At 40.5% G+C, this 11,144-nt stretch overlaps 1 protein-coding gene across 1 annotated transcript; it reads right to left on the bottom strand.

The window, feature by feature from the left end:
- Positions 1–573: 573 nt before the first annotated feature.
- On the bottom strand, positions 574–10,783 carry SLC35G1 (solute carrier family 35 member G1). Its single transcript, XM_086900684.1, has 3 exons — positions 10,475–10,783; positions 6,603–6,783; positions 574–6,104 (listed from the first exon to the last, which is right to left on the bottom strand). The coding sequence occupies exons 1-3, from the start codon at positions 10,677–10,679 to the stop codon at positions 5,345–5,347; spliced, it is 1,146 nt and encodes a 381-aa protein (XP_086756810.1). The 5' UTR covers positions 10,680–10,783; the 3' UTR covers positions 574–5,344.
- Between the last annotated feature and the right edge of the window lie 361 nt (positions 10,784–11,144).

The raw sequence follows: 11,144 nt of genomic DNA, 5'->3' as shown, positions 1-11,144 counted from the left end.
CAGAAAAAAGAAGATCTGTCACCTTCTCTCAACGCTCTCAAGCTTGCGCTTGAGAAGTCCACTTCTGTTATCTTCTGCTCTTACAAGAACTGACAACACTGTAGGAAACAGCATTGCTGTAAGGATAAGCAAAATTAGCAATCTTTCTGTAATACTTAGCAAATATGAATTTTTTCCTCTTTGGTGAAAAGTTAATTATTAACACACTAGATAATAGGAAGCACAAGGATGTGACCTTGTGACAAGTGGGACAAGAGTTGAATTCCAGTCATGATATATAGTAACAAAACAGAACAAAAAAATCCACAGACTGCCACTTGGACATGGGAAAGTTTACTGATCTATCAATGCTACAATGTTTCCAGTTAAGAAAAATAATGTATGGAAGTTGATGAAGCTTCATTTTGTCACTAGCTTGTTGCAAGGCATAAAAAGTGATGCAGCATGATAATATTAGCAGAATTTGAAGTCTATATTGGTGTTTACCAGGGGCTGTTTGATTAACAGTTCTTTCATAAAGTTTTACAATGACTGCATTCAGTTATATTCCACTAATCAAAGCAAAACAAGAGATTAATTCTTCAGGATCATTTTATTAGCAATGAGAAATATAAATCTCTTATGAAAATATTCTTAACATTTCAATATATAAGAATTGTCTATAAAAATATACTACTACATAACAAAGCCAGTAACTTCTACAAAACATATAATTAAACATATATTTAACAATATATAGAACATAGCAAAAATCCTTTAATTAATGCTGAGGGTATTTTTACCCCCTTTTTGTCAAACAGTAATTCACACAACATAGGAAATTACTTATCCTGATATACAGAAGTTATCACCATAGAACTCTATGTGTGTTCCCCCCTGAAGTCACCTGCATCTGCAGGAACATAAAGCCACAACTTTTCTTTGGATGGACAGGCAGTTATGACCCCAAAAACATTCTGCTGGTAGCTGCAATGTCCTGCTGAAGTCAGTGTCCACATCTGCTGTCAGCAGTGCCAACACTGAACCCATGCAGTGACAGAGACAATGTTTTTATTACCCTTGTGAGGCGATGCACAGATGAGCCTACCATGGCAGTCATGGTTAGAGAACTAAAAAACAGACTCTTCCTGGGTAACTACTGCTAGTTAGCAAGGAAATAACTTCTAAAGAGGCTGCCTCCCTAGAAATAAACCTTCCAACAGCTCTTAAACAAGAGCTCAAGGAAGAGAAAATACCATGGGAGTAGTTGTTTATTTTAAACTATGATCAAGGGAAGTATGATCCATTTTGTTATTATTAATTACAGGAAGCACCATCTTGGACCACATTTTGGAACTGGGAATCTGTTTTCAGAATAAAAATTACACAGTTAACTAGTAATGTCACCAAGGCTGTTATGCTGAGGTTACTTCATGCCTGGTGCTAGATAAATGCCAGGAATCCATTTTAATTATATACACCACTCTTGTCTACACAATGAGCTTGTCAAATTCTTGGTGTAGATGTATTTAAACACCCTCATTTAAAGGGCTTTTAGAGCATACTTAAAACAACCAACTTAACCTGAAAGAAATTGGCTGCTGCACAGTGACAGTACAAAGCCATCAGCTTTCTCTAGAAGAGTTAGGTACATAAGGCTTTAAGGCTGCAAAGTCTCACTGAAGACTACCAGCAATTACAATGTCTTGCATAGTAAAGAACATAGGAACCAAACTTATGATGCATCAGTAACAATTAAATCTTTTTATCCCTATGTTTCTGTGCAAAATAACCAGTAATTAGTTATTACTCTTTCTATTCAGGATCCACTGAAATCAGAACATTGAGTGAATATGTTGAAATTCAAGATAAACTTAACATTATAACGAAGCAATTGCAATGCAAAAATATTCCATCATATTACATAGGAAGGAGTTTCTATTAGAATAGTATATTTATCCAACTTTAAAGTAAAGATCACAACAGGACACTACAATGAACATCAATATATTTCTGACTCAAAGCTCAGAAAAATAACTTTTGACCCTGAGAAACTTGCTGTATTAAAAAGCTAAAAAAGATGAGAGTCTAAAAGAATGAAGGCTCAGCCAGTTTCATTTCAGATTTTCAAACTGTTAAGCTTTGAAGAAAAGTTTTACCATCCTAACAGAAATCTTAAGAAATATTTTCAGTTTAAAGATCCCAGCATTTCATGGTATCCACATTTTTGTAGTTTCATTATCTTTAAAGCTTGCAACTAATATTTAGGTTTTAAGTCTATATTTGAAAGGAAAAAAAATTTTAAAATGGAGGTGGTTGAAGAACTTAAAGCTTAAATGTCTTTCCTTCCCAGCATCATCCAGAGAAACCAATTACAGAAACCACCTTGTCATGCTTTACGGATAGAGAAGCCTTAGTCAAGTCCTTCATTCTCATTCCAGTTAAACAGTTCCATAAAAGATTGATCAAAATCAAAACAATGTTCCAAAACATACATCCTCCAACATAGGATGTAGTTTAGATTATTATTTTAACAACTTAAATATTTAGCAAGGTTTAAGAACTGCAAGAGGAAATAAGCAGATGAAGCCATAAGGAAACCCTGTATGTTTAACAAAGAAAAAAACCCAATCATCTGGGGGTTTTGGCACAAGAAATATATTGCAAGTTTCTGCTAGAACTTGAGACAAAAAATTACAAACCACTCTACCTAGATGTTGATTTCTGGCCATGTAGCATATTTTCTACATTCATGTATGTGTTAAGGGCAAGAAAACAATCCTTTCTCCAGTAATCTGTTCCTCTCTACTAGGTGTAAACAAGATTCATTGAAATCATCCAAACTAAAGATGTTTTTTAATGTAAGCTTCCACATAATCTTTATTCTGTACTGACAAAGCAGCATTCTTATGCTGTAATTTAAACTATTACCTAATTCTATTTCCTAATGTTTTTATACTGTCATCAAGTTTAGGCTACTCTGGTTTTGCCCTCTCCAACAACCTTACTAAAAAGATATGTACTGGATCAGCTCCCAGGGGTAGCTCATCGCATAACCACATAAGCACTGAGCCAAGAGGAGAGAGCAGGGCTAGCTGACAATCCAAGTTTGCATCAATCTGAACTGCTTTGGAACCACACCTTTATAAGTGGCAATTCAAACACATGCATATTACACATGAAGTGAAGCAGTAAAAAAATGAAGTCTGTTCTCCTTCCCTCCCCTGAAAGCTGTTGCTCAACAGCAGTGATGGTGAAGCAGCAGAAAAACAATCCCAGTTCAGTTTCAAGTATTAAGCAAAAAGGGTGCCAAACTGGAATTTTATTGTTATGTGAGGCTTTTAAGAGATAGTAAAGCAGTTTCCTGACCTTGTCAGCAGTAGCTGAGCTTCAGCATTCAGGAAAAGCAGAGGACAGCTCAAAGCAGGAACCAAGTCTACCACTTAAGTGGAATCTTCTAATATCCATAAACACGGCCAGATTCGGGGTACAGGTTTTACCTACAGAAACTTGGACAAAGACAGCTCCTCATATCCAGGTACATGGAAAAGATTTTTCTGTGACGTAATGAAAAACACCTGGAGGACAACTCAATCATTGGTCCCAGCCAGCATGGCTTTATGAATGTAAGTCTTGGTTGTCAAACCTGATTTCCTTCTACTACAGGGTAGCCCACCTAGTCAATCTAGGAAAGCCTGTACATGTAATCTTCCTGGACTTCAGCAGAGCTTCTGATACTGTCACAGCATCCTTCTGGACAAAATGCTTATTGGCAAAAGAAAAGACATGTGACCTGACATCAATAAATCAAAATAAGAAAATGTCCACCACCTTTAGTGATTTAGAAAGAAACATCTATCAAGTGTACAGAACGCAGCATTCTCTTTTAGAAAAACAGTAGAGCGAGGAAGTAACTGAAAACCCCCTCAAGATACAAAGGACCAAATAAAGATTCAAGTTAAAATTTTCTTTGAACTATACTGAGACAAGACCCAAAAGTATGTAATGTTCAACTTAGGAAAATCCCACTTTCTGATACTAAACATTTATTCCTCCTAAAATGTGAAGGACACCAAGATCAGTAATAAAAGTATTTTTCTTTAGTATTTGTTGCCTACAAAAGTGAGAAGATGTGTAAGAGAAGTGATACAGACACAAAAGGGCCAGCGTGAGAAGTGGGACTGAAGTTGCCCACCAGCACTCTCTGATGCAGTGTGGATGCCTGGATGTGATGTGTGTGCACAGCATCACCCTTCCACCAAGCTTTCCTCAAACCTCTTCTTTAGAATCTCTGTATGACCTTGGCCAACCTGCATTTTCTGTGGAACTGCAATTACATTGCACTCTTGTACACTCTTAAGAAAACAGGCAAAAGCTTAATGTAAATCCTCCTAAGTTTATGTAGGCAAAGGAGACTCAAACCTGGTCTCATAAAGGACTTTTGTATAGAAGAATCTAAAAGGGGTCATAAGCAGCATTAAATATAACCTATATTAAATACCTAAAAACTATAATCTTTTGCATAGAGTAAAGAAAAGTGCAGCTACAGCACAGCATTCCATACCAGAACAAAGGGCTAATTTATGCATGGCATAGAATTAACTGTTGTCTCTCATCACTGAGACTGCAGTCTTACAAAACTAAAGACGTGTTTATAGGGAAAATCACTTTTGAAAAAAAAAAAAAGTCATTAGGTTGTTTCACTATATCTGTGAATTAAGTGCAAACAAGTAAAATTCTTTTTTTAAAAAAGAAAAGCTGATAGGTAATTTTCACAAGTTAATTTTCTCTTTATATCACTTGGAAAAAGGAAATTGCTTTTGTTCTTTTAGAATCCAAATTAAAATTAAATCCTCATTTAGCATCTGTTTTGTGCAAAATAATAATTAGAATGCTTACAGAAGTACAATCTTTATCTGTTCTATAAAAGCTGGTTGTTTAAGGATTATCAACTCTTCATTCCCTTCTAACTTTTGTAGTGCAATACCTGTGGTAATCAAGCACAGAATAGTATTAAGTCTGGGAGATTTATTTCCACTGCTCTGAAAAATAAAGGAAGAGTCTAAATGAAGAGTCAGGAACTTTAGGAAAATACATATTGACCACTTTTGAAAGGAAGCAAAAATTTATAAGTATCTTTCTACTGCCCATATTAGCATGCCTAAATGTAAGAAAGGAAAGTATATACCTCATCAGCTGCTAAAACATCTTAAATTTTGGTGAAAAAAAAAGTCAACTTATTTAATTAGACATAAATTGGTACTACAATTTGGTAGATGGGATGTTTAAAATAAATATAAATAAATATTGTACTTATATATCTTTCAAGATTGCTTGTTTCTGTAATGAAGTAGTGTCAATATTGTTAGATTTCCCCCTGTTTAGCTTTTTTCACACTATGTCTCCACTTTCGAATGGCAGTTCCAGAGCTACTGGCCACTACACAAAGGGCACCACCCACAGTCCACCAAGTTGGTAGATGATTGAGAAAAAGAACTTGTAAAATAAAAGCAAACACCACATCCATTGTTCTCATTATTGATACAGGTCCAGCTTTCTCTATCTGTAATGCTTTTGTGAGAAATATCTGACCTCCCAACCCTAATAAGCCTATTAATATTAGAAAAACCCTATCTCTACCACAGTGAGGTAAACGCCATTCATTCAAAACAAACAGTGCTATAACACATCCAATTAATCCGATGACTGCATAATACCAAATTGACAAGAAATAATGCACGGATTTTCCCACCTTCCTTAGTATAACAATAGTTGAAGCTGCTGATAATGTGCTTGCAATTGCTGCTATAGTTCCTTTAAGGTGTTCTGAGTAACTTCCTTCAATCCCCGTAACACGTGAGCCAAACAGAAATGGTGGTCTGGCAATAAGAATCACTCCAGTGATTGCAAAGAGAGTAAACAGAAGATCCCAAAGGCTGTATTTCTCTTTGAGAAAGATCCATGCCAGCAACGATGTAAAAACAGGACTGGTAAAAGTTATAACAGTGGCATCAGCTAATGGCATTACTTGGTAAGCGTAGTAGAGAAGAACCATTGCAGTAGAGCCAAGGAATCCTCGGAAGAAAAGAAAAATTCTTTTACCTTTTGGTCCCAAAAACCCTGTTCTGAAAAACAGAAATGTCACATTAATGTCACTGTCTTGCTTATTTCATGACTAACATCCAAACATATTTAAGTATGGTACACACCTTTCTAGACAAGGGGGTTTAATACCCAAATATTCCTAACTGTCTGATCACAGACCAATTTATTTCCATTATGACCCCCAATCACATTCAAAAGTCCAGAACCCGTTTTTCTAGTGATTAACTTGCAAAATAACCCAAGAGTATCTACAAATTACCTTCTGTTTTTTTAAGATCATCCCTTCATGGAAATCAAAGCATTTGATACAATAATCCTAGTAGAAGCCTCTACCATTCAGGGAGTCAAAGATTTTCAGTTTTCTGAATTATATCAAGAAACTATCAACTAATCTAAAATAATGAAGTTATGCAACTGAAATTCAAACTAAAATAACATTGCAATCGTATTTAAGTGAGAGATAATTCTAGACCTAGTTTTATTAGATAGCTTTAAATGTAAACATTTTTTACACTTACTTGTAGTATATTAAACCAGGAAGAACAAATGCCATTTGGAAAACACATCGAAATGCACTCACTTCCACTGAATGTACATCTTCTATTTTTTTAAGAAATAAAGAGGCCACTGAGAAAAGGAAGGCAGACAGTATGGTATAAAACAGACCAAGTCCTGGGCACGCAGCTTTCTTCTTTGTCCCTGCAACAGATAAACTACAGTTAATAAGGATCTATTAGAAGGCTTCTCTGATCAGAGAGTTCCACACACTGCAGTGCTCCATGTATCTGTAGTGATTTTTGTGATGGAGAACAGGGGAACCAAAGAAACAAATGCAAATATTACATGTATTTACCAGACCTACCTTGAAAATACTTTTCACTGACCATCATTGGTCCTCTTTTTTTCCCTTAAAACGGGGTGTAAGAGATGAACTCTAACACCTGGGATACAAAACATCACAGTTCTACAGAAGTTAGTAGATTTAACTTCTTGTAGGTGTCAGACTAGTACAGGTGATTTACTATAGGGACTAGTCACAATTCTGCCCAGGAACCAATAAATGTAACAGACTACAAAACAGTTCATGGTCAGGTTCTGAAACTATTATCTTGGGAATTGGCTGCTTAATTAACTAAGGTTCCTAAGCAAAAATTCAATTTCCTTTCTCACAAATACACAACGTAAAATCTGTGTACAGAACATAATTTTTGTTATACCTCATGTTTACTTTGCAGCTAAATCACCCTAAATTTGAACTAGACTGATAACATTTTTATCTTGCTGTAAGAATCCAAATATTTTCTTCAAACAGGCATCAAATACACATTTTTAAGCAGAATAAATTTAAGTAACTAATGTTAAAATATCAAAGGCCTGATATCTATCATAATTCCATGAAGACCTTAGCTTATGCTTATTTATCAGACTTCCCCTTCCTAAAAATTTCCCAAGTCTATTCCTGGGAAAGTCCTTCTATTCAAGTTTTCCTCATTGCCTCAGGCTCTCTTCAACAACATACGCTTCCTCGTTCCACTCATTTTCTCCATCCTGAACTATTTAAAAAAATAAATTAAAAAAAGCAAAGAGAGGGAGAACTGTGAGACAGAGAACTGTGTTGAGTACCTTTTCTTCTGTGACTCCCTCTAAAGATAGGAGCAAGAACTCCATGTCCCAGAGGCAGTGTTTTGATAAAAGGGTGCTTTATCTCACATTAGTGTGGCAGCCTGTGAGCCTTATGGATCCTCTAAAACACAATCAGCTGGGTACTGCTGCGAGTTGCTTAGCAACTAAGTATGGTTTTGAGAGGGTTTTTTTTTTTAAATTAACAAAACTTGTCACAAACCATTTTGATGTTCCTTGAGATCAGCACTCCAGGCTGAGAAATTGCATCTTACTGCCTAGGAGGGGAGATTGCAGGCTGACAGTCCTAGGGCTTTACAACTGCAACCACAACCTGAAGTAGGCAAAAGGTTTGCTTCTCAAGGAATCCTGCCACACTGCAGCTGAAAGTGATTTACAGCTTCTACTTGAAATATTTCTGTTTAACAACAGCCTCTTACATAAAACTGACTGTAAAAACTACCACCAACCAACACTGGACCAGGACATCTACCAACTATGAAACAAAGTGGTTTTTTAAAATGTTCACGAACTATGTAATGCCTTAATCCACATAGTCACATAACAGAACTACAAAATCAACAGTCTCTAATACTGAAACAAGAGGAATCAGACTGGCCTATAACTGAAATGGAAAATCCAAACCCAGGCTGGCTCACAGATGAACACAGCACAAACAGAACTATTAACTTTTATTTCAGGCATGATAGCTTCTCTGATTATTACAAAATGAAGCCAACCTAAATAAAGGAAGTGCTGAAATGGAAAACCAATCAAATTAAAGCAAAAAGGATCTTACACCCAGAACTAAGGTTTGGATTGTAAGGAACAAACATAAATCAGAAGGAACTAATTTCTGTAAGCTACCCAATATACCAAGCCCATCAGAAACAGAATCTTCAGAATCTTGTAATACTAGAATTTAAACCATCAACATCTTGAATTGCCAAAGCATGTACTCAGTGCAATGAGAAAGTGTTTTATTTCCTTTTAAAAATAAAATGGTCCAAGTTCTTCCACCAAAAACAAGAACTGTGGTTCTGAAGAGTACTTATTTCAAAGTAAGTTTTAGGGAGAAGTTAGGTTAAGATAACATTCCCACCCCACAAAATATTAAGCCTTGAAATACTAGCCTAACATCATCAAAACAGTCAAGAACTTATGCTTTTTTCAAAGAATGTAGCAGCCCAAAAATTAGAAGGTTTCACGCAGTACTCAAGTTCTCTTTTTGGAGTGGCTACAGATTTGGTTTTCCAGTTTTATTCCCTGGCCATCTCCACATGTAATGCTTTCAAACAATTTTCCACTCCTGTTTTAAGTGATAGGTAAATGCCTCCCACTGTTTTAGGTGTAAATTCTAATTGTGTTTTTAGTGCTGTACTTTGTTCCAAACAGCTCTTATACCTGCAAAATGCAAGCAATGAAGAAAATCATACTTCTCACATACAAACATCTCAGGAACATCTGCAGAGGCAGAAGAGTGCTGGCTATAGGAAAGATGGTCAGCAAGAAGATGATTCTCCCAGACCTTCAGGAAAGGCAGAAGAGTCTCCACATTATAAAAAGCAAAAGAGATCTCTGACTCCTGTAAAGTGCCAGGAGCACAACAGCCTGCACTGGAACTAATCATGGTCACGCAGACAAGATCTAGGCATGATTCATAGTCTTCAGTCATAGACTCAGTCAACAATTTTGCTAAACAGGCAACCCAAAATCAAAGTACCCTTCCTGGTTAATTAATGAAAGTTTCTCAGGATTTCAAACACTGAGCTTTTCCTCCCAAGCTTTGTTTTAGAAGTGCCACTCATGTGAATTTCAGTGGTGAAGAACTCTGCCCTCTCCACAGCTCACCAACAAATCTATTTTCGGCTGGAAAGTCAATTATAGTCAGTTTAATGACAAACACATTTTTAGTGAAATAGTTAAAAAAAAATAGTACTCCAGATAACATCAGAAATTATTTTAAGATAGCATTTATGTTCTAATATAACTCCATTTAAAACCTACATGCTCCCTATCTCACAATACATTTGTGGCTTTATCAATTGAAAATAATCAAGAAGTGACTCAAGTTAGGACAAAACAATTACAGACTAAAGCAATGCAAGAATCGCCCTAGAAGTCACAGTCCCAAGTACATGGACTAACTTAAGTGCACTCTCAAACGCATTTATAGTGCCACAAGCTCACACAGGCAGGAGGCACCTCTATTTACCCACTCTTGTCAAGCCTTACTTTAAAACTTTAAAAACAGGAAGTACTGTTTTCCTCAAGAATAATCGCTCCCGAGGCTCTCTGAAGGCGACAGAGCCGCCCGGCCGTGGGGGTGGGCGCTGCGGGGGCTCTGCCCGCTCCCGGGGCGCGGGGGGCAGCGGGCCCGAGCCGCGCTCGGCACTCGGCCACAGGGTACAGGCTCACGGAGGCCCGCTGATTCCTCCAGCGGGGCCCGCTTGTCAAGCGCAGCGGGAGGAAGAGGGCGAGGCCGAGCCCGCTCGCAGGTGACCCGCGGGCACCAGGTGCGAGCCGCCGCCGCCAGGGACGGCTCGGAAGCGGCGAGGCGGCTCCTGCCGGCGGCGGGGCGGGCACCGATGCCGGGCGCCCTCTGCAGCCGCCCGAGCCCGCTCCCCGCCCCGCTGCCACGTGCGGACGGCCCGGTGCCCTCGGGCCGCTTCTTCTTCGCCCGCGGCCCGGCAATGTCACCCCGAGAGCGGGCAGTCCAGCCGGGACGACGCTGCCCCCCTGCCCCGCCTGCCGGACTCCCCCTGCTCACCGGGTGCCTCGCAGCAGAAGGGCCAGGACATGCCCGAGCAGCAGCCACAAGCGCGGCGCTCCTCGGCGCCCGCAGCCTCGACGCCGGGCGCCGGCAGGCACGGCTGCACCGCCCCCGGCCCGTTCTCCTGGCCCGGCGGCACCTCCGGCTCCTGCCCGCTCGCTGCCGGAGCAGCGTCGCCCTCTCCTCCCTGACACAGCACCATGAGGACGCGGGGCTGCCGCGATGCTGCCGGCGGCTCCTCGGCTACCGGCGACACCTGCCCTCCTGCGCATGCGGTGCGGCCGCCCGGCGCCGCCCGCCGCCTTCCCTCCGCCCGCCCGCAGCGCCGAGCACCCGCGGGGGAGGCTACACCGGGTCCCGGCTCCGCCACCCCCCGCCAGGCCCCGCCTGGAAGCCCCCGGGCGGCCCGTCCCTCCCGCGGCCGGTACCTGCGTGCGGCCCGGCGGCAGCCGAGCGCCCCTGCCGGGACAGGAGGCAGCGCCCCGGCGCTTCCTTCCTGGCGTCCCCCGGAGAGGGACCCGGCCAGGGCAGCGGGAGCGGGGCCGAGGAGCGGCGAGGCCGTGGTGCCTCCGGAGGGGGAGCTCTGACCCCGCCGGAGAGCGAGGGGGCCGCACAGGCCGCGGCCGTTTCCGAGCAGGGGAGACAAAACTCAGGGAAAAGGGGACGC

The sequence above is a fragment of the Cyanistes caeruleus genome, chromosome 8, assembly GCF_971803275.1.
Source record: "Cyanistes caeruleus chromosome 8, bCyaCae1.hap1.1, whole genome shotgun sequence".
NCBI lineage: Eukaryota > Metazoa > Chordata > Aves > Passeriformes > Paridae > Cyanistes > Cyanistes caeruleus.
Note: the sequence above shows the minus strand (reverse complement) of the source record. Positions and strands in the feature narration are given on the sequence as shown.